Genomic DNA, 26854 nt, shown 5'->3' on the forward strand with positions numbered 1-26854 from the left:
AATGGCCTTGTTACGTGATTTTTACGACTGTTTTTGAAACAGATAGCTATCTCAAAATTTCTATTAGATGCATTTGGGGAAAATAAGATGTGACAAGGGGACTAGTTGCCCTCCGTTCATTTTAACTATTAAAAAGGGCACTAGAACATCTACTTTCCAATCCATTTGGCATGCTCGGAAATTTATACGACCATCCTTTCCATAAAAACTTTAATAACCCCAGGAAATTACTTACAATTCTTGCCTTGAGGGCGGTGGGAGGGTTGTCATCCTTAAGGACATAATTACTGGACCAATAAACCATGCTGAACAAAATTGCTATCTCAAACTTTTTATTTGATATTTTTCGGGAAACGATAGGTGGGGGTTTGTAGTTGTTGTTTGCCTTCCAGTTACTTTTGACTATTAAAAGGGCATTAGAACTTCTTATTTCCAATCTGATTAGCCCCCCCCCCTCAAAGTTTCAACGAACACAATTTCCATTAAAACCTTATATACCCACGGGTGTAGCTTGCACGGGGTCCGTTTCGAAGTTTCTGTGAACTCCTTCAATACGAAGTGCCCTGGTATAAATAAATAAATAACACATTGTGCCTACATCGCTCTTTACTTTGGCAGCGCCATTGCACTGCCTATGATTTTTGATATAGGCATTGGCTGGGTCTCCGGGTAAAAACCTTACAAACAGTCTGAGAGATATATTACATCTTCCCCTTAGTATGTTATGTTAGTAAGAATTGCCTGACCACCGAAGTTTTAAAAAATAATTTAGAATCAATACAGTAGCTAGTCTATTTGCAAATAACAAAAACAAACACAATACAAAATCAGTTGCTTATCCCAGTCTCTAGTTAAATGAAGTAAACTTTGGGCTAAACTGAAAGGATTGAGGCTGGAAAGAATGAGATTGGAACTGTCCGATTGTAAGCTGAGGAACTGTCTTTGGTTGAGGGCGAGCTTGATTCAGTTGTTTAAGTTTGGCATTTTGGACAGGAGCAGCAAACGAGAACGGAAATTCCTGTGGACTTTGCTGGATAAATGTATTGGGATCAGACTGAGCACTTGTGGGAGATATTGGTCGAACAACAGTAAAGATAGGAACTATTCGTTGTTGTTGTGGCAGAGGCACTGCTGTCGGAACAGGTGCTGTATCTGTAACTGGAGCTACTGGGGCAGCTACTGATGTCCCTTTGAGATTAGGAATAACGTTCTGTAGGGCGTCCGAAAATCCATTCTCATCAACATCAGTACTAAAGTCTTCTTCAGCGTTAGTTATTTTTATTGTTTTTTTGGCCTGTAAAAAAAAAATTCAAATTTTAATTTCTAGACACACAGTTTCATACGTAGTGTTAAAAACATTTCTAAGAGTTTATGGTAGTCTAACAAACCGTAAATAAGGAGCAAAACGGCTCATTAATAACTGAAACTCTTTGATAACACTAGAATTGAATTTTTATGCCAATTTCAAATATATAAAGTTCATTAAATTTAACTGTACCCATCAAAAGTTAAGGGCCTGAGAAAATTTTCCTAACTTTTGAAAAAGGCAGAAGATCACCCCAAAAAGTCTCAAGATCTTAATGTAAATGCCACTATCAGATTCATTATATGAGATTAAATAAAAAAAACAAGTTTTTTAAACTGAAAGTAAGGAACGACGTTAAAACTTAAAACGAACAGAAATTATTCCGTATATGAAGGGGGCTGTCCCCTCCTCAACGCCCCTCTCTTTACGCTAAAGTTTTTTTATTGTTTAAAAAAATAGAGTTATGAGAAAGTCAAACTTTAGCGTAAAGAGAGAGGCGTTGAGGAGGGGACAGCCCCTTCATATACGGAATAATTTCTGTTCGTTTTAAGTTTTAACGTCGTTCCTTACTTTCAGTTAAAAAACTTGTTTTTTTTATTTAATTTTTGAACGTTTTTGAATTAATGCAGGTTTTGATTTTGGCTCACCGTACATGAATAATTAAAACAAAATTTGCATATTATATTTGGTTAAATGGCTTTCTCGAAACTTGTTTAATTTTATTTACGAACGTTTTTATTAGTAATAAATATACGTAACTTAGAATTAACTTACGTAACGAACTTCTATATTCATAAATTTTTAACACGTATATTAGGGGGTTGGCCCCCTAGTCAATACCTTTAGTCTTTAAACTGTAGTTCGAAATTTTTTTCCAGTTCTTTAAAAATGACCTCTTAATCACAATCAGTTGATCAGTTGAAAAACTTGTTTTTTTTATTTAATTCCTGATCTTTTTCTTTAATAATGCTGGGAAATCCGGCGCCCCCTTCATAGCAATGTCCCTTCCCCCATGAAAACTTTCTTCATGGAAAGATCCTTCCATATAGCCCCCGACCCTCTCCTTCCCCCACCTACCAGAAAAAATCTCCTCTGAAAAAGTCTGTATACTTCCCAATAACCAATACTATATGTTAACATTGAGTAAAGCTCATAACTTTCAGCCCTCCCCCTGGGGACTTTGGGGGATCAAGTCATCCTAAAAGACATTTTTATTATATTTTTGACCATGCTGAACAAAATGGCCATCTCAAAATTTTGATCGGGTGACTTTGGGGACAAAATGAGCGTGGGAGGGGGCCTAGTTGCCCTCCATTTTTTTTGGTCACTTAAAAAGGGCACTAGAACTTTTAATTTCCTTTCCAGTGATCCCTCCCGCTATATTCTAGGACCACTGGGTCGAAACGATCACCCCTGGAGAAAAAAAAACAAAAAAAAAACAAAAAAACAAAAAAACAAATACATACGCATCCGTGATCTTTCTTCTGGCAAAAAATGTAAAATTCCACATTTTTGAAGATAGGAGCTTGAAACCTCTACAGTAGGGGTCTCTGATACGCTGAATATGATGGTGTGATTTTCATTAAGGTTCTATAACTGTTAGGGGGTCTTTCCCCCTTTTTTCGAAAATCAGCCAAATTTTCTCAGGCACGTAACATTTGATGGGTAAGATTAAACTTAATGAAACTTATATATTTGAAATCAGAATTAAAATTTGATTCTTTTGATGTATGTATTGGTATCAAAATCCCGTTTTTTAGAGTTTCGGTTACCATTGAGCCGGGTCGCTCCTTACTTACAGTTCGTTACCACGAACTGTTTGATAACCCTACTGCAGAGGTTTCAAGCTCGTATATTCAATTAAATAAAAAACAACACAAGAGTTTTTAACTGAAAGTAAGGAGCGACATTAAAACTTAAAATGAACAGAAATTATTCCGTATATGAAAAGGGTTGTCCCATCTTAAGTATGACACTTTCTCGAAACTCTATTTTTTAAAACAATAAAAACTTTAGCGCAAAGAGCGAAGCGCTGAGGAGGGGACATCTCCTTTCATACACGGAATAATTTCTGTTCGTTTTACGTTTTAATGTTGCTCCTTACTTTTGTTTCAAAAAACATGTTTTTCTTATTTAATTTCAGAATGTTTTTAAACTAATGCAGGTTTTGATTTTGGCTCACCGTACATGAATAGTTAAAACGAAATTTGCACATTCATTTTACTTTTTTTTGGCTAAATGGCTTTCTCGAATGTTGTTTAATTTTATTTATAAACATTTTTATTAGTAGTAAATATGCGTAAGTTTCGAATTAACTTACGTAACGAACTTCTATATTCGCATATTTTTATTACGTGTATCAGAGAGCACATTCCCTAGTCAATACCTCGCTCTTTACGCTAAAGTTCAATTTTTTTCCAAATCTTTAAGAATGACCCCTCAGTCACAAATGCCGTTAATTAGAATAAATGGCTATTATGAAAGTACTAAAAAAAACTTATGCGTAAATGAGCAAGGAATTGACAAGGGGGGAACCCAATTATATGCGTACTAGTTTCTGTTCGTTTCAAGTTTTGATGTTGAAAAGTTTTTCAGTCGAAAACTTTCTGTTTGTTTTTTCTAATAATGCTGGGAAACCCGGCACCCCCTTCATAGCAATGTCCCTACCCCCATGAAAACTTCCTCCATGGAAAGATCTCCCCACGTAACCCCAGATCCACCCCTCTCCCCACTACCAGAAAAAATCCCCCCTGAAAACGTCTGTATACTTCCCAATAACAAATATTATTTGTAAACATTGGGAAAAGTTCATAACTTGCAGCCCTTTCCCCGGTGACTGTGGGGATTAATCAACCTCAAAGATATACCTGTTATAACTTTTGATAAAGCTGAACAACATGTCTATCTCAAACTGCTCATCAGGTTTCTTTGGGAAAAAAAGGAGCGTGGGGGGGGACCTAATTGCCTTCCATTTTTTGGTCACTTAAAAAAGGCACTAGAACTTTTAATTTCCGTTCGAATGAGCCCTCCCCCGATATTCTAGGACAACTGGTCAATACGATCACCTCTGGGAAATAAAAAATAAAACAAAAGGAAAAGACAAATAAACACGCATCAGTGATCATTTTTCCGGCATAAAATACAAAATTCCTCATTTTTGTAGATAGGAGCTTGAAATATCTAGATAAGAGCTGAAACCTCTATTATATATTTGAAATCAGCATAAAAAGCCAATTCTTTTGATATATATATATATATATATATATATATATATATATATATATATATATATATATATATATATATATATATATATATATATATATATATATATATATATATATATATATATATATATATATATATATATATATATATATATATATATATATATATATATATATATATATATATATATATATATATATATATATATATATATATATATATATATATATATATATATATATATATATATATATATATATATATATATATATATATATATATATATATATATATATAAATATATATATATATATATATATATATATATATATATTGGTATCAACATTCCTTTTTTAGAGTTTCGGTTAATATTGAGCCGAGTCGCTGCTTACTTACAGTTTGTTACCACGAACTGTTTGAAAATTTTGGAAGTTTGCATTTGTTTTTTTTTTATTTGCCATAACTCTTAGTGGCCATCGGTTTTAGGAGGGACAAGGATCCCCGCAGAATATTTTACAGGGGGGGGGGGGGGTTAGACACCAAAATGAAGGTTGTCTGTAGGGGGCACGGAAATATATTATAGGACACATTTTCTTAGGAATATGTTGATTTTTATATACATTAAGATACAGATTCTCTAATAAAAAGAGTAACTAACTAATCATGTAAAATGAACCAACGCTCAGTAAAATTAAACCATGAGGATTCCAGTTAAAGGAAAGAATCCATATAAGTAATAATATAGTTAGTTATTATACATTATTATATATTTCAATTTAATCGAACCCAGAGTTAAAGAAAATAAGACTCTAACCAAAATTACGGAAACATTTATTATTTTCCAAGATCGAAGCAGGTGTAGACTTGTCTTTATGCAATGTCCTAAGCCGTAGAATAGTCTACAGAAGGACTAGAGTTAGGAACTTAAAAACAGATTCCTAGAGGCAATCTAAGGCTCTGATTTTATTCTTACAAGCTTCATTTATCTGCCCTAGACCAACAGATTTCCAAGATCTAAAAATCCATTACAGCGGAATTTTGCCAAGATCTTTCCATTTCTGAAGGCCCATAGTCAAAACTTACCTTGCCTGCACTATGCAGGCATGGTGAGTGGGCGGGCTGCAAAGATACCAAGTTTTGATTTTACAAGTGTTTTCGGCCACTTTATGGAACCGAAATACAACATTGCCCAAAAGGGATCAATTTGCAATCAATTTCAGTTTCTAAGAATCTAATCAATTTGGAAGTATCAATAACCTATATTTCATGCTTCCCAGTTACAGATAAAGTATTACCTAATGGTAGCAGCATTGGATTTAACGAGGTGGATTTATTTAATTTTTCTATGAAATTACGTTTGGTGATGTGTAAGCACCTCAGCTATTATGGTGGGAAGATTATTGTGTAGCTGGGGGTTTAGGAAGATGTCTAAAAGTGTACATTTTAATACCCAAGCTGCTAGCTTTCCATGAGGCTTAGACAAAAGTAGAAAACGGTAGGGACACAAATTTTCAAAGCATATTCAAATTTTGTTGAAAACTTTAATTATAATCCAACAATCTAATTTGTAAGCAGAAAAACTGAAAAACATGGCGGTACTAATCTATTTACAATTATTGATGCATACATTTTGACACCAATAAACCAAGCGTTTAAGGGGCCACTACCCCATATTATATCCTGGCTAGGCCTGGGTATAGTTTGAAAAAATTTTAGAAATCAAGTTTTGAAGTTTTTTCAACTGATAGTAGACTGAATTTTCAACTGAAGTTTAGACCTATTTGAACAGAGTTATTCTTCAATGAGGGTGGCTGCCTCTTCCTTAACTCCTTGCTCTTCATTCTAAAGTTTGACTTTTTGTCTATATTCTTTAAGAAGATTTACTTAAGCACAAGACCAAGATAAAGAAAAATAGTTTGTGTTTGTTTAATTACATTTCATGAAACGGTATGGTTTTATGAACGCAACATTTTGGCTAATGCAGAAACACACGGTCAACATTCCAACACCTGTCTGCTTTTTGGTGAGTAGCAAAGCTTAGAGAAAAACATTTCTTTCAAAGGTAATGAAAAAAATATCTCAAGCGAAATTAAAGTCTATAAAAATGGAAAAAAAGTAAAGTAAAAGAAAAATTATACAAAACAATGGCCTACTTATAAAAATTAAGAAAGAAACTCTTAGCATTCAGTTCTATTGAGCAATGCCAAATTGTTAAGCAGATATTATTGAACAACAACAAAATTTCTTAACTCGATTATCAAACACCTATAAATTTAACGCCTTCAGACTCAGTAATTATAAAAAGTAAATCATTTTCAAAGTAGTTTGTTCAAAGAAAAGCATTGAAACTTAGATTAAGAGAATCAAACTAGAATTCCTATCGCTGGGCGTTATTGATAAAGGCTATGAATGTTACTGAATACTAGTGATATTTTATCTTTAATTTGGAATACCAAAAATCCATATATTTGACGGCTTTATACATCGTAACTATAAAATATTTTTAAAGTGAACAACCACATCAAAACAATCAATCCTTGTAAAAATAAAAAAAGTTACAAAACAAGTCACAAAACACTTAAAAGAAATTAGTCACAAAACACTTAAAAACATGTGTCTCTTCTATTGGGATATGCAAAATGAAGCATTTCATTTTATCGAGATTATCCCCTTTATAAGTTGTTCTCCTTTTTTTATAATTTTGCAGACTTTTCCATGTACTAATAACTTCGGACGTTTAACTTCAGTTTCGAAATAAATACACATTTGGTAACAGGATATAAAAGCTGATGCTGCGATTTAAAGTTATAAATATTTAGGTTATTATGTTTTTGCTATTGATAAGGATCACTATTTAGTAACCAATGATTACTATGAAGAATTTGATTTTTCCTTACTCCAACTAAATCATATGGGAAAATTTTTATGGAAAGCTGGAAAAGTGTCATTCAGTCACAAATAAAACTTATACTGCTCCTATTAAGGCTCAAACCATATTGGCAGGCAGCCAACCTAAGGCCAAAGCCATTTATCCATGGTTTTTACCGACTCAGCTCTCTTTTCTTTGGTTTCCTAATAACTACTTTATGGTCTCCGGTTTTCAGGGGAGAATGCTCCTCCCCTCCTGCGCGCGCTCAAGAGGAGGGGGGGTTGGAAAAATCAGTTCTATGTTTTCTATTTATGATCGACAAAAACAAGCATACCTGTGTAATTTCCATCAATGGAATAAATGGTAGATCAGCAGCTCCTGAAGTTTCACTGGATGCTGGAAGAGGTAACGGTGCAATTGGAATATGGTCAGCTTTGGCAGCAAAGCCAACAGTATTACCAGCCGTGTAGTCAACTACTTTAAGATTGCCTTCTGGGTCGATAAATCCATAACGTCCGTTTATGTTGCCTCGGGGGTTACGAGTTTCAACCTATAAATTGGTATGTGTAAATGTTTACAGGAAAAAAATTCAGTGAACTGCAATAATTTTATAAATATATAAATGTGCAGAATTTTTCATTAAAACTAACGAGCTGATGCTAGGGAGCCAAATACAAACTGATTAATGCTGAGTCCATTCTTACTCACCAGTCAAAGGGTATCTTTTCATTAGTGAACATGTTTATATTCTTAATCTCTGCCGTCTAAATTCTAAAGCAGGGAAAGGGAAGTGTGTTAATCAGGATCGTATCCAAGATTTTTTTTTTTGGGGGGGAGAGAAAATTAAAAAAAAACACATTAAAAATGTGTTTATATTCATTTTTTAGCGTTGTTACGTCGGATAGACAATCCAGGGGGATTCGGACCCCCTCCTCCCTAGATACAGCCTTGGTGTTTATTTAGAGTGTTTTTATAGATCAGCCATTCTAAAGCTGAGAAGAGAGTTACAATTTACAGCTTTCCTTATATTAACCATCTTCAAGCTTATTCTCACAGGGACACCCCTTAAAAAATCCTGACTTAGAGTTTCCAAAGCTTTTCATATAATTCAGCGTTTTTTTTAGTATTGTTCTCAAGCCTCCTGGAAATGCAACAAATTGTAAGTTGATACATCTATTGTTCTCTAGCATTAAAAAGTTAGAACAGGAAATAGCAAAAATTAGATCATATCTCTAATCATTTTAGCATAAATCTAAGTATGGGTATTCAGGACTTAATAGTAATAAGCCTTATCGAACAAACCAATATTCTGACAATAATGGAAATTTAAATTTGCTCGTAAGCTACAAATCTATACTAACAAAGTTGATTTATTAATGCGGAGTTCAAAACAGAATATGCGGGATTCTCGAATTCGGCTGAATCTATATTGTAGTGAACTTACTCATGCCCTATCCCTTGCAGAAAAATCGGCGGTACCCATTAGGCGAGTAAAATCTGGAACCGAAGAGCCCGGTTGGTCAACTAATAGTAACTTGCGCAATGATTGCTTTTCTGCTAAATTTTGGCTCTCGGTCTGGATTGAAGCAGATAAGCCGCGGGATGGGTGGCTGAGAAAACTGTACATCTATACGAAACGTCAGTTTGCAAAGCAGCTCTCTTTGCATCGGAATTCGATTATTTCGTCTTGTTCGGAAGAAGTTCGGTCGCGGCCTAATAAGCTGTGGTCTAGTCTTGTGAAAGAGGCGCCAAGTCAAACCCCGTCTCTTATACCACTTTCTTCATGGATTGAGCATTATAAAAAAGAATTTTCTGCTCCGGATCCCCATCTTCAAAATAGTTATAAAGCGAGACTCCAAGATTTCTTTGAGCATGCATCTAGTCCGGGACCGAGTATTACAAAGAGTCTGATTATTTCTGCAATTGGGAAACTGAAGAAAAAGAAGTCTAGAGGATATGACGGGATTTCTGCACAACATTTGTCGTTGTGTGGGGGTATGTTTATTGAGCATTTGGTCCTCCTTTACCAAATGATATTTAATTTGGGAATTGTGCCTTATTCTTTTTCAATTGGATGTCTGACTCCTATCCCAAAGAAAAATAAACCTCCTTCCGATTGTTCGTCTTTTCGCCCAATAACGGTTTCAACTGTTTTTTGTAAAATATTTGAAAATCTGAGTATTGAGGAGCTTCGTACTAAATGTACAGTTCAGGCCCATCAGTTCGGTTTTCAGTCTCGCCTCGGATGCGGCCATGCTCTTTCTGCTTTAGTATCCACTTTAGTTGACGCAGAAGACCGCGGTGAAAGCATCGCTTTAGCCACTCATGATGTAAGGCGCGCGTTTGATTCGCTTCTCCACGAGGAGATTATACTGGATATGGGTTTGGCCGGTGTTGATCCTTGCTCTCTAGCCCCACTGGCTGACATGTATGAAAATCTAAAAGCGGAACTTAAACTTCCTTTACCAGCGAGTGAGTGCACTAGCCTGTTGAATGATGTTGCTGTTTCTCCGCATGGTAATCCCCTTCTCCCGGTAAAGAAGGGGGTAAGACAAGGTGCCATTTCGTCACCGACAGCATTTAATAACAGTATCGTAAAGCCGCAATCGAAGTCACTTATGACTTACATTCTGCGCGGTGTTTATTTATCTTTGATTGGTTATGCGGACGATGTACTGAACCTGAGCCGCTTTCTGCAAGGACTAGAAGATAATTTTACTCGACTACAACAAGAGTATGCTCAGATTGGACTTCAGTTTAATGCCGACAAGTCTGAAGTACTGCTGTTTAATTCGAAATCTGATGCTGGTCGAAGCATCACAATTGGTGTTTCTACTGTTGGGCTCGCCGGTGGCATTGTATATCTGGGCCTTCCTATTGGACGGTCAATACTAGAGACGCGGCGGTTACTGCTTTCTCATTTTCAGAAGCGGGTTTCATTTACGTATAGCCGTATTGTGGCAAATAAGCGGAAGTTTGACCGTCGTCTGCTGGCCCGGGTGTACAATGCTATGGTTTTGCCTCATTATTTGTACCTCAGCCCATTCTGGCGTATATTTACGGCTACAGATAGACTGAAATTGCGTTCAGTGTACTACAAGTATGCAAAGTTTTTGTTGCGTTTACCACCATGGACAAGCAATCGATATGTTTTGCATCGGTACGGCATCATGAATCCTGAAGAAGCTATCCTAGCGCAGATTACTCGATATAATTTGACACTTAAGTCCCATCCATGGGCTATGATTCTCCAGCAGTAGTTGGCATAAGCTGTTGGTTGTTGTGTTTGGTTTTTTTTTGTTTGTTTCAGAAGAATTAGTGTTTTTGCGTTTTTTCTTGTCTTTTGTTGTGCTCCATCTGTTTTAATTGATGGGTAATAAATGCATTCATTCATTTCAGTGAGGTCATAAGTTATTTTGAGTGAGCTCTTGACTTTCAGAGTTAATCTCTGACCAGATTATTGACTTTTTTACTCTGTGGGATGTCAATCTATATGAAACCATTAAACTGTTTTTTTTTTAATGTCTAATTTATCTATCGACTTTTCGCTGTATGAAAAGCCATTTATGTATTTACCTGCTTTAAACTCTGTACTTTTAATCGCAGAAGCAGGCATTGAGGATGAAATAATTTGATAACATCCGGCTGATTTTTTTTATATTTCATGTGTGCGTAATGCAAAGAAATCTCTCTATGCCTCTGTACCCTGAGTTTCGTCCGAAGTGAAGAGGCCAAAAAAACCTTGGTTAGCCATTTCAGGAACATTGTCAAATTATTCCGAAAACGTGATTCAGATGGGTTGCAAGTTTCTGTTGAAATGATTCACATTCTTATTGAAGTTCCTGTTATACAAGCAAGTAAGGCCGTGTCCTGGGGGAGATAAGGGAGTTTTAACCCCCAGAATGTTTGTCCAACTCGTAGAAACGTAACGAAATGAATTTAAACCAGTTTTTGGAGCGTTTTTTTACCCCCCCCTCCCCCCAAAAAAAGAAATCCTTGATAAGGCCCTGCCAGCAAGATAGGGATGGGCACTTTCTTCATATATTTTCAGTGCTTGTATATCTAGTGTTCTTTTGAATATACCTTCTGCACGTTTTATTGGGTTTTCCGACGCATTTTACCTTGGATAAACCGATGATATGCTACTTATTAGTCGATCTAAAGATGGCTTAGCACCGACCGTGTCCGTCCTTCTTTAGAAAAATCAGTCTATCCCTAAACAAACAATGAGTTTAATGACTCATTAGATATGGGTTGCTTAAAGTGCCCTTTTTTCGTTATTCCGCGTGTTCATAGTCGCGGTGGCTTCAGAATTTCGGTATGCAATTCAGTTTCAGCTCTGCGGACATCTGCGGTGGAAAACTGTATCTGATGTTAAATAGATTAAACTAAAAATGGATTATGTTAAGACAGTCGCAGATCGTGGTCGTTATTTGTAAAATTTTATTTGACTTTTTGTGACAATACCATACTCTTTGAGTTTTGCCTTTACCCTTTGCTTTGAAAAAGCGATCTGAATCAAGTGTCGATTTAATATTTCCAGTATTGTAAATTTCTTCTATATTTGCCACGTTCTTAATGAAATAAAATGTTAGTCGATCTTTTTGGTGCTACTGATATTATATGTACTCTGCACAACCATTAACAAGAATTAAGTTGGGCCCTCATCACCGTCTCATCCGGTTATTCTATTCTGCTTGATGTTGGTATAGTTATGTATTCGTTATTTTTCTTTGCAAAGTGAATTAAATTCAGTTCCTTATTTTTTTTCTCTTTTATTTTACAGTTATGTGATTTACTTACAAATATATATATATATATATATATATATATATATATATATATATATATATATATATATATATATATATATATATATATATATATATATATATATATATATATATATATATATATATATATATATATATATATATATATCAAACAGTTCGTGGGAACGAACTGTAAGTAAGGAGCGACCCGGCTCAATGGTAACCGAAACTCTAAAAAACGGAATTTTGATACCAATAGGTACATAAAAAGAATTATATTTTAATTATGATTTCAAATATATAAGTTTCATCAAGTTTAATCTTACATATTAAAAGTTACGCGCCTGAGAAAATGTGGCTGATTTTCGAAAAAAGGGGGAAAGGCCCCCTAAAAGTTATAGAACCTTAATAAAAACCACACCATAATATTCAGCGTATCAGAGAACCCTACTGTAGAGGTTTCAAGCTCTTATCTACAAAAATGTGGAATTTTCCAATTTTTGCCAGAAGAAAGATCACGGATGCGTGTTTATTTGTTTTTTTTTGTTTTTTGTTTTTTTCCCAGGGGTGATCGTATCGACCCAGTGGTCCTAGAATATTGCGGGAGGGATCATCGGAGCAGAAATTAAAAGTTCTAATGCCCTTTTTAAGTGACCAAAAAAAATGGAGGGCAGCTAGGACCCTTCCCACGCTCATTTTTTTCACAAAGTGACCCGATCAAAATTTTGAGATAGCCATTCAGCATGGTCGAAAATATTATAACTTTGTCTTTTGGGGTGACTTAATCCCTCGAAGCCCCCAGGGGGAGGGCTGAAAATTATGAACTTTACCCAATGTTAACATATAGTATTGGTTATTGGGACCCGGCTCAATGGTAACCGAAACTCTAGAAAACGGTATTTTGATACAAATAGATACATCAAAAGAATCGGATTTTAATGCTGATTTCAAATATATAAGTTTCAGCAAGTTTAATCCTAAACTTGTTACCCAATGTTAACATATAATAGGCTATTGGTTATTGGGAAGTATACAGTACAGACGTTTTCAGGGGAGATTTTTCCTGGTAGTGGGGGGGGGGGGTTGGGGGTTAAGTGGGAGGATCTTTCCATGAAGGAAGTTTTCAAAGGGGAAGGGACATTGCTATGAAGGGGACGCCGGACTTCCCAGTATTATTTAAAAAAAGATCAGAAATTAAATATAAAAAAACAAGTTTTTCAACTGCAACAGCAGCAACATCAAAACTTTAAACGAACAGAAAATATTACATATATTATTGGGTTCTACCCCTAGTCAATACTTCACTCTTTAAGCCAGAGATTTTTTAGTACTTTCATAAGAGCTATTTATTCTAATTAACAGCCTTTGTGATTAAGCGGTCAGTTTTAAAGAATTGGAACAAAATTTAAACTTTCGCTTAAAGAGCAGGGTATTGACTAAGGGGCGAACCCCCTAATATACCTATTAAAAATATATGAATATAAAAGTTCGTTACGTAAATTAATACGTAAGTTACGTATATTTACTATTAATGAAAACGTTCGTAAATAAAATGAAACAAGTTTCGAGAAAGCCATTTGACCAAATAAAAGTAAATTAATATGAAAATTTTGTTTTAATTATTCATGTACGGTGAGCCAAAATCAAAACCTGCATTCATTCAAAAACGTTAAAAAATTAAATAAAAAAAACTAGTTTTTTTAAGTGAAGGTAAGGAGCAACATTAAAACTTAAAACGAACAGAAATTATTCCGTATATGAAATGGACTGTCTCCTCCTCAACGCCTTGCTCTTTACGCTTAAGCTTTTTATTGTTTAAAAAATAGAGTTGTGAGAAAGAGTAAAACTTTAGCGTAAAGAGCAAGGCGTTGAGGAGGGGACAGCGCCTTTCATATACGGAATAATTTCTGTTCGTTTTAAGTTTTAATGTCGTTCCTTACTTTCAGTTAAAAAAAACTAGTTTTTTTTTATTTAATATATATAAGGGATGAGATGCCACCATCTTTTAACTGATAACGTTGACAAGGAGTTCGTATTTTATGCATGGACAAGCCACAAAGTAAGCAGATTAGGAAGTGCATAACTAACCAATTTCGTTCGTAAGAAATTTTAGGACTATAGCCCAAATATAATCGTCATCACTTGGTCATATCTTCAAGTACGCACGTGATGTTATATCGTGTCGGCTGTATATTTACAATAATAAAAAAAAATTAACAAAGCTTTTCCCCATAAGCCTTGTGTCTCCTTATATCTCCCATGCATCTACACATACTCTGTATGTTCAGCATAAGTAATTAATTGAGCTTAAATAAAAAATTGAAAGCTGAAAAATTACCTTAAAAGAACCATCTCCAGCTTCATAACCAAAAGTATATGAACCATCATTACTGACTTGGTTGATTTGCTTCAATATTGGAACTACAGTTGTTGATGTGCGTGATTCGTCATAAGTGCCTAGCGGAGCACAAAGAGCAAGGCCAATAATGCCCGAGACGTATATCTGAAATAAAATGTGTCAATTATTTAATAAACCCGAGAATAAACCACACTTTGAAAAACCAACCGTTAATTGTTAAGTAACTAACAAGTGATGAGGGGGGGGGTATGCTACGATTCTACTGCATGATATACTATTTTAATTCAACTTGTATCTGGTCTTTCCGTACTGTGTGTAAATTCTGAAAAGATTAAAATAGTATATTTATTGAAACATTAAAAAAAGACTCCTTTAATAATGTTCAAAGGTAGGATGGCAGGATGCTATCTGTTCAGACGCTGGACTAAGTTGAGATGGAGAAAACGAAAATTGTCACAAATCTATTAATTTCATTTAAAAGCAATATAAGACTACTAAGTCAAATAATTTTCAGTTTCATGAAAACAATTAAATTTCTTTGCGCAACTTTTCAATGATACAAGGGATAATATATTTGGTACTGGTGCGTTATATGGTCACTTCTGTATATTTTACAAGGAAACCAGTCACGAAAAACCCACCAGACGGGGTAAATGCAAGAGACCACTATAGAGAATATATAGAGAAATACAATGCAAAGCGTCATTTTCATTGCGTTTATGATATTTAAACTGTTCTTTTTTGGGGTTCACGGGGGGGAGAAGGTACCTAGGTTAGCTTGGGTTAGGTTACGTATTTAATATATGCTATGCTTTACCCCCAACCGCCACTATATATTCGTTTATATAGTATTATATTTTCATCCTATTTTATTTATGTCATTAGCGTTAACCAAACTTGAATTTTTAGAAGTGACCATATAATGCACCAGTACCATATATTTTACCGACTTTTGACCTATGTGCCAAAGTTGCACATATCGCACAACATGTCATTCCATAGAGTGACAAATTTTGAGGGAGATAGGGAGTAAAACCCAAGTTGAGTGTCTAATTTGAGCAAAAGCTGTTTTCTTTAATGCCATCGCGAAGTTGTGCAAGAGATCTTTATTTGCATACGTTTACTGATTAAACCTTCTCCGAAGTCTGCTATCTTTTTGATTTGAATTATTGTATTATCTTCAAAAACAAACGAAATAAACTTGTTGCATCAAAAACGCAAGCTTTTACGTATTTGTTTTTGTTGTGTAAAATATATCTTTACATTTTTCTACTAAATAATGTATCCGAGTGTTTAATCTGGTACCTCCCCCTAGCCTAAAAGCAACATCCTAGCAAAATAAACACGAATTTAAATTCTTTACTTCATAGAACCTACAATTTATTAATGTGCTCAACGTCTGTCTTACACAAAAAAAAAGATGTTGCATGATTTTTTTGGTAGTGGTGCATTATACGGACACTTCTAAAAAGTCAAGTTTGGTTAATTCTAATGAAATAAAATAGGATGAATATATAACAGTTTATAAACAAATTTGGGCTTTATATTTGCACATTAGGGGGGGTAAAGCATACCATACATAAAATACGTAACCTAACCTAACCTAGGTACCTTTCCCCCCCCCCCTTAAACCCCCAAAAAACAGCAGTTTAAATGTCGTAAACGCAGTGAAAACTACTCTTTGCACTCCATTTCTCAATAGCGGTATCTTGAAAATAACCAGTCTGGCGGGTTTCTTCTCTCATTTATATATAAAAGTGTCCGCATAACGCACCAGTACCTTTTTTTCAGATTCATTGATTGCATGGGACATTATTGGTGTGATTATCGGTACTGCTTACTACTTACGAGTGTTATAGGCATTCCCATTAACAGATATTGCAAGACAACAGTTAAAATACTGATTGTTCCGAATAATATTTACGATGTTTTATAGTAACATCCCCTCCCTTTGCAAACGGGAAAAAATCAGGTTTTTTTTTTCAGGGACAACTCATCATCCTCCCTTCTTATTAGTCACTTGACACAAGCATGTGTTCAGATCAATGACCACTCCCGATCTGCGAATGAAATGATCCAATGATCTTGTAATACCGCAATCAACTGAATTAAGACATTTACGCAAACTTTTGCAGATTAAATAAAGAAAAAAACCTGACTGTTTTTTTCTCAAGTGAAATTAAGGAACAGCATTAAAACTTATAAAGAACAGAAATTATTCAGTACTTTAGGGGGCTGTATCTTCCCCTATAAATTGTTGTTTGTGATGACGTTTGACTTTTTGTCCTAATTCTTTTCTTTAAGAACGATTCTTGATGTGCAAGGTGTGTTTAATTGTAATCTGAAGCTTTTTAAAGTACTTAAAACTTTAGAACAACGAATGGGGGATTAGTGTGGACAGCCTCCTCATATACAGAATGGTTTCTGTTTCTTTCAAGTATTTATGCTGCTCTGTACTTTCAGTTGAAAAAAATAATTTTTCTAATTTAATTTCTGATCGTTTTCAAATAGCACTGGGATATATGTGGAAAGTAATCCCTCCCCCTTCGGGAAAATTCCCCCCATGGAACATTACCCGATGAAAATCTCTTTCCTCGCGAATTCCTTCTGGAAAAACCCCCTCGGGCATTGCCTTCCTCACTGAAAACTCCCTCAGGTAAATTTGCTGCTGAGGAAATTATGACACTACTTACTGTCATTTGAAAAAAAACTCGTCTCCTTATTTAATCTCGGATCATGTTCCAAATCATGTTGGAAATGGCCCATGTCGTAATGGAAAGATCGTCCTGTCCTACGGAAAATTTCTCCGGCGGAATGCACTCCCTCGGGAGAATCCCCAAGAAAATTCCCTCTCTGCTGACAGTTTACCTCGTACAAATCTCAACAGTTATTTGCTCTATTTTTGAAATTAAACGGCTATTAAATGTATGAGAAATAAGAATTATTTTAAGTATGAATTGTGGGATAATTCCCTGCAAACATTTCCCCTGAAAAATCCCTTCCCCTCCAGGAACTTCCCTCTCCAATTAAAATATCTCCTTGGAAAATCCCCCGTCCGCAGAAAATGTTTCCCAAAAAAGTCCATATGCCCCCCAAAAAATATCCGAACATTTGCCTAGAAGAAGTACTATATATGAACAGTGGGCAAATTGCAAAATTTACAGCCTTTCTCTAGGAACCTTTCTCCAGCCTTGGAAGCATATTTTTCTGGCCATTTAACCACGGTGAAGGAAATGGAAATATAAAAATTGTTGATCAGATATGTTTGCAGAAAAAAGAGAAGTAAGAAGGGACAAGGGCTACTTTCACTCTCACCTTTTATCAAACAGTTCGTGGTAACGAACTGTAAGTAAAAAGCGACCCAGCTCAATAGTAACCGAAACTCTAATAAACGGAATTTTGAACCGATGCATCAAAAGAATTGGATTTTAATACTGATTTCAAATATATCAGTTTCATCAATTTTAGTCTTGCTCATCAATAGTTACGCACCTGAGAAAATTTGCCTGATTTTCGAAAAAGGGGGAAACGCCCTCTAAAGCTATAGAAAATTAATAAAAATCACACCATCAGATTTAGTGTATTAGCGAATCCTGATGTCGAGGTCTCAAGCTCCTATCTGCAAAAATGTGGAATTTTGTGTTTTTTGCCAGAAGAAAGATCACGGATGGGTGTTTATTTGTTGTTGTTGTTTTTTGTTTTTTTTATGGGTGATCGTATCGACCCAGTGGTCCTAGAATATCGTGGGAGGGCTCATTCAAACACAAATTAAAAGTTCTAGTGCCCTTTTTAAGTGACCGAAAAAAATTTGAGACAACCATTTTGTTCAGCATGGTCGAAAATATAATAAATATGTCTTTTAGGATCAGTTAATCCCCCAAGATTCCCGGGGGGAGGACTGAAATTTATGAACTTTATTCAGTGTTTATATACAGTATTGGTTATTGGGAAGTATACAGACGTTTTCAGGGGGATTTTTCTGGTAGTGGTGGGGGGGAGGTATGTAGGAGCATCTTTCCATGGAGGAGGTTTTCATGGGGGAAGGGATAGAGCTATGAAGGGGGTGCCGGATTTCCTAGCATAACTTAAAAAAACGATCAGAAATTAAATAAAAAAAAAATGTGTTTTTCAACTGAAAGTAAGAAGCAACATCAAAATTTAAAACGAAAAGAAATTATTACGTATATGATTGGGTTTGCTCCCTAGTCAAAACCTCGCTCTTTAAGCCAAATATTTTTTAGTACTTTAATAAGAGCTATTTATTCTGATTAACGGCCCTTGTGATAAAGGGGTCATTTTTAAAGAATTTGAACAAAATTCGAACTTTAGCGTAAAGAGCGAGGTATTGACGAGGAGGAAAATCCCTAATATACGTATTAAAAATATATGATTATAGAAGTTCGTTACGTAAGTTATTTCGTAAGCTACGTGTAATTATTACTAATAAAAACGTTCGTAAATAAAATTAAACAACTTTCGAGAAAGCCATTTAACCAAATAAAAGTAAAATTAATCTGCAAATTTTGTTTTAATTATTCATGTACACTGAGCCAAAAACAAAACCTGCATGAATTCCTAAACGTTAAAAATTAAATTTATAAAAAAAATTTTTTTACTGAAAGTAAGGAGCAACATTAAAACTTAAAACCAACAGAAATTATTCCGTATATGAAAGGGGCTGTCCCCTCCTCAACGCCTTGCTCTTTACGCTAAAGTTGAACTCTTTCTCGCAATTCTATTTCTTTAAACAATAAAGAACTTTAGCTTAAAGAGCGAGGCGTTGAGGAGGGGACAGTCCCTTTCATATACGGGATAATTTCTGTTCGTTTTAAGTTTTAATTTTGCTCCTTATGTTCAGTTAAAAAAAAACTTGTTTTTTTTTAATCGAATTAATTTTAAAAGGGCCAAAAAACTTGAAATTATCGCTTGAACACAATAAACGCGCATCTGTGACTGGAAATTGGAGCTTTTACATCCTTTGTAGGAATAAAAAGTGATTGGGTTGGAGGAACCTAAGAGTAGAGATGCCTTATTGACTCCAGGGGGGAGTCCATATATGGGCATAGAACCACGTGGTTTATGTCTGTTTGTTGTCAGTGAGAATTTGAAAAACAGGAACTTTGTCACATTTATGTCTGTTTTTATGGACTTTGTCAGTGAGAATGGAAAAACAGGAAATTTGTCACTCCCTTCTTGTTGTTGTTCGATGCAGATGTTATGAGTTTCCGGGAAACAGTTAAAGACACTTCCTTCCTGTTGTTATTCGAGGCAAATGTTATGAGTTCCCGGGAGATCGCATGTTTCCAATATTTGTTGTTCAAGCCAAATGTTATGAGTTCCCGGGAAACAGCTAGATCACATGTTTCCTTCTCAGCCAATCAGAGGACTTTGTTTACATAACAATTTGACCTTGAGATGAAATGAGTGAACAAGTTGAGTTAGAAATATCCTTTTATTGCAACTGTTCTATTTGTAAGGGACATTTTCATGATTTTGAGTATTCACACGAACCTACTGAATGTTTAGACAGCATAGAGGCAGAGACAGATGAGAAGAATCTGGAGGAAACGAGAAGAAAAATTATATGTGACATGGAGAGAAATTTATACCGATTGCAAGTAAGCCCAGATAAAAGAAGGATTGATATGATAGAAAAGGAGGATCAAAAGAAGAGACTGGTAAAAGAGGGCTTTCTCTATAGTGTAAAAGACAGCAGTGAAAACCCAAAGAAAAATGTATATAATGCAAGATATAACTCGGATTATTATGATGATTATGCTATAAGAGAAGAGAAAAAGTGGCCCTTTAAGAGACAACATAAGAGGTCATTCTACGAAAAGGATTTTAAACAACGGAAACCATGGTGGAAGAGTTCTCATATATGATTTACCGTTAAATCTAATTATTTATAAGTATAATGAGTTTTATGGTGTAATCACACAATAAATTTGTTTTTATTATTTTAATTTTAATATAGATATATATAGATAGTGAGGATACCAGCAGACGTCTGTACATTAATAGTTCAGTTTGATTTAACCACACCATAGAGTACTATCAGTCCATAACCAAGTCTTCTATCAAATATAACAAAAAATAATTCATTCTTTCTAATCTTTATTCTCTTGAAATATCGATATTTATAACAGTTTTTAAATAAACTATATCTGGTTCAATTATCAGAATATCTATGTGTTCATACTCCACTAGCACTATGTCTACCAGAGGGGGTGGTATACATTCAATTTCAACCTCAGGTTCATCATTTATTGATATATCAATCAATGGAGTGGGCCTGTATTCAAATAAATCGCCGCGTACTCCTATTGTAGGCAAACTAGGGGCCAACCGCTCGTCATCCTCTATGCAAAGACGACCTGAAGGCCCCCGCCGTACCAGATCTTCTGACGTATATGAAAGACCATCTTCAGTATAATGTGCTTCTAGCACATCATCAGTACCTTCGAAGGCTGTACTAGTACAAAGAAGGACCTCCTCATCAAGTGAGAGATCCCAACCAAGCCATACATCCTAAAAGATTGATAGCGCTATGATCAAAAACTAGAGTTTCCTGCGGAAAACCTATATTAGTTCAGATTTTACGGGAATAGTTTATTTTCGAACCAATATATCTACCAAAGGTTCAATACCTGAGTTAAACTAAGAGGTTTCAATTTCAGGAAAAATTACATTTTGACAACATTTGACAATTTACCAAATTTAAAGTTTTGTTTAGTTTCAAAATGTTTTCTGTCACTCATCATTTTTTAATCATTCACAAACAATACTAAAGAAAACCACTTTCCACGGTTTATCGATGTTAAATTATTAAGAAAGCTATTATTTCTTTGAAATATACATTTTAAATTTTTAATTTTCATGCTTTTGATAAGTATCTTGTCCTTTTGGTGTAAATTGCAGCTGAAGGCTTATCGCAAAATCACAGTTTTAAATTTTTTCATTTACTAAAATTGAAGGAAGTTAGAAAATGTAAAAAATTCTTTTTATCCCGAATATTCTTCAGAGCCCAACCTAATTACGACCTGAAAACAAAAATACAACTTATAGTTGGACAAATTTTTTTTTTAAATATCTCTTTTCTGACATAATTTGGAACTTGCAAATTATTATAAGTAGTAACTAATTACTTAATTTTTAATGAACTTATAATTAATTGAACCAACAATCCAAATTTTTTGATACCACAACAATAAATGGCAAACGAAAAAGAATATAAAAAACTACAACATTTTAAAAAGTACAGAGTTTGGCTCATGAAATTGAATAGAACAACGGAACTATGACAAATAGCTTCAGAATCAAAATCTAACCGAGTCAAATAAAGGTCCATCTGGTATTTTTGGTTATTCTCCCCCCCCCCACCAAACAAGCAGTGCAGTTAAAACCTACTTAAAATCTATACTTAGACCTTGAAACTAGAAAAAACTAAATTTTCTGTAAAGTTATGTCTATTGATAGACTTATTAGAGTGACAGAAACTTTTTTCCACAACCCACAAGAGGATATTTTTCAAGTAAAAGTAAAGAGCTGCTACAATAAATCAAAGATGAACAGGAATAATAACGAATAATTGTTCAAACGTAAACTTATGCACAATGATATATTTAATAGAGTGACAAAAGCTTTTTTTCACAAGAGGTTATTTTTCAATTAAAAGTAAAGAGCTGCTACACTAATTCAAAGATGAACAGAAATAATGTCGAATAATTTGTCAAACGTAAACTTATGCACAATGATATATTTAATAGAGTGACAAAAACTTTTTTCCACAAGAGGTTATCTTTCAATTAAAAGTAAATAGCTGCTAAACTAAATCAAACAACCAATCCATACATTCTAAAAGATTGATAGCGCTATGATAAAAAACTAGAGTTTCCTGCGGAAAACCCATATTAGTTCAGATTCTACGGGAATAGTTTATTTTCGAACCAATATATCTACCAAAGGTTCAATACTTGAGTTAAACTAAGAGGTTTCAATTTCAGGAAAAATTACATTTTGACATCATTTGACAATTTACCAAATTTAAAGTTTTGTTTAGTTTCAAAAATGTTTTCTGTCGCTCATCATCTTTTAATCATTCACAAACAATACTAAAGAAAACCACTTTCCACGGTTTATCGATTTTAAATTATTAAGAAGGCTATTATTTCTTTGAAATATACATTTTACATTTTTAATTTTCATGCTTTTGATAAGTATCTTGTCCTTTTGGTGTAAATTGTAGCTGAAGGTTTATCGCAAAATCACAGTTTCAAGTTTTTTCATATACTAAAATTGAAGGAAGTTAGAAAATGTAAAAAATTCTTTTTACCCGAATATTCTTCAGAGCCCAACCTAACTACGACCTGAAAACAAAAATATAACTTATAGTTGGACAAATTTTTTTAAATATCTCTTTTCTGACATCATTTGGAACTTGCAAATTATTATAAGTAGTAACTAATTACTTAATTTTTAATGAACTTATAATTAATTGAACCAACAATCCCATTTTTTGATACCACAACAATAAATGGCAAACGAAAAAGAATATAAAAAACTACAACATTTTAAAAAGTACAGAGTTTGGCTCATGAAATTGAATAGAACAACGGAACTATGACAAATAGCTTCAGAATCAAAATCTAACCGAGTCAAATAAAGAGGATGCGCTTATTCTTTTTTTTTTTCATGTTGGTTGCCGGATAGACTATCTAGCATTACAAAGAAGGAGATAGAAAGAGCTCTGTCATACAAGGTGCAGTCGTTTATTATAACTGGTAAATATTAGTAATAAGGATACTTCATTTTTGAGATAAAGTGAACAAGACGAATAGCCTTACAACTCAAACCTTGTAAGCCCGTGGCTACCAACCGATACAGATTGTCTTTTCGACAGTATTTTGTGTCTCATTTTAGTAAATAAGTGACAAAGAAGAGTGATTATTTAAATTATATTGTCTCTTAATTTAACTTTTAATTTAATTCCTGTTATTTGACATAATAAATTCGTATCGTATCCCACCGTATCGTATCGAATAGCACTAATAACGCTTAAGCAGAAATTGTTGTACTTTTCTTATTCATCTTCGTATTGAAGTGATACTCGATTACAGGTTCTTAGCAGCTATTGAATAGGAAGAAGATAAAGCCGAGGTATTTTTTAATCATCTTAAATCTACTAGAAAGAAGGTTAATAAGGATATATACACAGAGGCATCAATGGGGGGGGGATTTCGAAAAATACCTATTGACTACATTCTGCTTGAAAAATATCTTTTTGGTATTTTCATCGAAAAAATTCAAAAATTGTCCATTATCCCCCTAAGTTATAAGAAATATATCTGACCCACTCCTCTAACTTTTCATGAATTGATACCACTGCTTATACGTAAATCAAAACAAGACGAAATCTGATCTGGAAGCTTCAAGCTATAGAATCCTTAAGACAATTATTAAACCAAGTAAGACATGGCTTTAAAGATTTTAAACAGTGAGTCTTTAAAAAGCTGAATGATCATTGAGAACAACACTATTAATAAAAAAAAGATGCAGGAAATGTAGTGTAAGATAAGCGCCGAAAATTTCAAACACCCAGCGTAGGAAAGGAGTTTAGAGAAATATAGGAACGTCATGGGAGTCAGTAAATGGTGAAGCTTTTATCATATTAGGGCGAAGGACGAACGTGTGCAGTTGTCTTGCCCTTTGCAGCTTGGTGTTGCCCTTTGGAGCTGTAAGTAGTTGTATTTATAAAGGTCTACAAAAGAAGTAGGCCTATGTCCAATCTCCCCTTTGAAAAATATAGAACTGTATTGACACTCCTGGTCATTGGTGAACAGTTCTGGATAATCAGTTTATATACTGAAATCAGCCGAAGTTTTGTAACATAGGTCCATAGCCTCTGACGTAAGTCTTTATGATCATTGGTTAAATTATGATAACAGCTAATGAGGTCTATTTGTCTGTGTTGCACAAAGAAATTACGCAACAAAATTAAAAACATGCATTCGTTTGGGTTCCTATTTATATTTTTTACTAAGGAAGCTTCAACTAATTTGTTATTTCCGAGAACTCTGATGAGGAGGCCATATAAAGCAAAAGGGTTACAAGTATATCAAATGGTAATGAGTGTTTGCTAATGAAGAATTTGCTGTCATTGGGGCTCAAATTCACAAGGACTTAGTGATATCTTCATTGTTCTTATGAATTTCAAAGTATAATGGTCAATATCAGTGATGAACACAGAGAGGAGGGGACCTCAAGGCCCAGACCCCCCCAAAATCCTATTTTGCCTGAATGTTCGAGTACTTTTTATTCAAACTATCCAATAGATTTTTTATTCCCGTCCCCGAAAATAAAAATTTTTCATATGGGTCTCATCTTTTTTTATACTAGTTCCAGTCTTTAGATTTACTTTAACCTGTAGCACACATATTAATGACACAATTCAGGAGCTTTACAAACATTGTCAATCAATACAGAAAGATCGTTAACTATTAAAAGTTCATAACTGCAAAAATGTTAAATAACGTAAATGATTATGGATGACCGAGCTAAGATAGTCCTTAACCTTTGCATAGTTAATAGTTATAATTTAAAAAAGGAAGCATATAAAAAAGCATTAAGCCCTTAAAATACTTTTCTGTAAGAAGCAAATGACCGGAATGCATAGAGACATCACTTGCAGCGTGCAAATTGGCCGTTCCCCATTGATCAAAAGGTCTCTTCCTAATTGGATTATGATGGTCAGCATACCTGTCCCATGACCCATGTAAATCATAGGTCACGTACTAGCTACCACAGACCCAGAAGAGCGAATTCACATTTTAGAGACAAAAAGTGCACGCAAAAAAAGCAAATATAATAGCAATTTAAAATCTCCCCCACCCCAAACTCAAAAATTTCTGGGGGGACATATTTTCATTGCATTTTGAATATTTTCCTTTGGAAAACGCATCGAAAAGCCATATCAAGAGCTAAATTTGTGAGTTTTTCACTGACAATTCCTGTTTTTGCCAAGCCTTGACCTCCCTAATTGAAAGATATGAATTAGAACCATGGGAATGTATTTTCATCATATTTTGCTTATTTTCGTTGGAAAAAACACTGAAAAGCCATATTAAGAGCTATATTTGTGACTTTTTCACTAAAAATCCCCTTTTTTTGCCAAGCCCAGACCTCCCTAATTGAAGGATACGAATTAGAACCATGGGAATGCATTTTTATCGTATTTTGCGTATATTCGTTGGAAAAAACACTGAAAAGCCATATTAAGAGCTATATTTGTGACTTGCATGAGCGCTCATGATAAGCTAACCTAATCTAACCTAACTTGAACGTGGAGAAACCTAACTTCTAACCTAACCTGACATAGCCTAACCTATGGTTTTGGTATTTCTATGCAATATTGTGTAATTTTGTGGTTATGCTAGTTTAGACTAGACTTCAACTTTAGGGGGGGGGGATTTCAAGAGCGAGGGTTGAGGTGATGGGCAGCCCTAATCCTAAATACTTTTCTTTCTAGTCTTGCATATCATGGTTAAAAACCATAGTTTTCACGCCCCTCCTGTGAATTGGGCATTATCCACTTTAATTTCCAATTAAATGAGCTGACTATATGATGTATGAAGTATTGTTTTGAATCTGTTTCCCGTGAGTGATAGATAGTGCGGTAATTATTGTTCTAAGAGCGTGACCTAGTACGATTTTCGCAAATAGGTAACCGTTAAGCGAGTATATTTCGGGGTTTGAAGTTTTTGAAATCAGTATAGTCTGAAATATAGAACAATATATACAAATAATGGATAGTTCTTCAAATGTAAGCCATCCAACGTTTGATGTAAGTTCAAATAATATGGCTTTTCAGTGTTTTTTCCAATCAAAAATATGTAAAATGCAAAGAACTATGATCCATTGATTATAATGGCGTGGCTAAAAAGGAATTGTCAGTGAAAAACTCACAATTGATCCATTCTATTGCAAAAACAAACAAAAGTTAGAAAAATGAAAAATACGATTAAATTACGTTCCCATGTTTCTAATTCATTTCCTTCAATTAGGGAGGTCAAGGCTTGGCAAAAAAAAAGGAATTTTCAGTGAAAAACTCACAAATATAGCTTTAATTATGGCTTTTCAGTGTTTTTTCCAACGAAAATAAGCAAAATACGACGAAATTACGTTCCCATGGTTCTAATTCATATCCTTCAATTAGGGAGGTCAAGGCTTGGCACGAAAAAAGGAATTTTCAGTGAAAAAATCACAAATATAGCTCTACATATGGCTTTTCAGTGTTTTTTCCAACGAAAATACGCAAAATA

At 34.4% G+C, this 26854-nt stretch overlaps 1 protein-coding gene across 1 annotated transcript; it reads right to left on the reverse strand.

Moving 5' to 3' along the window:
- Window positions 1-780: 780 nt before the first annotated feature.
- On the reverse strand, window positions 781-16410 carry LOC148943192 (uncharacterized). The gene is made up of 4 exons (XM_089101499.1): window positions 16383-16410; window positions 14514-14678; window positions 7738-7953; window positions 781-1294 (listed from the first exon to the last, which is right to left on the reverse strand). Exons 1-4 carry the CDS (start codon window positions 16401-16403, stop codon window positions 848-850), a joined length of 849 nt encoding a protein of 282 aa, XP_088957625.1. The 5' UTR covers window positions 16404-16410; the 3' UTR covers window positions 781-847.
- Between the last annotated feature and the right edge of the window lie 10444 nt (window positions 16411-26854).

Source organism: Artemia sp. Qi Xiang Cuo, chromosome 15 (assembly GCF_049724085.1).
Source record: "Artemia sp. Qi Xiang Cuo chromosome 15, ASM4972408v1, whole genome shotgun sequence".
In the NCBI taxonomy this organism is placed as follows: Eukaryota; Metazoa; Arthropoda; class Branchiopoda; order Anostraca; family Artemiidae; genus Artemia; species Artemia sp. Qi Xiang Cuo.

Coding starts and splice junctions, on each gene's coding strand:
- LOC148943192 (XM_089101499.1), bottom strand. CDS start 16,403: ATGGGAATGCCTATAACACTC. Junction 7,954..14,513: donor CTGGAGATGGTTCTTTTAAG/GTAATTTTTCAG, acceptor ACCAATTTATAG/GTTGAAACTCGTAACCCCCG. Junction 1,295..7,737: donor CATTGATGGAAATTACACAG/GTATGCTTGTTT, acceptor TTTTTTTTACAG/GCCAAAAAAACAATAAAAAT.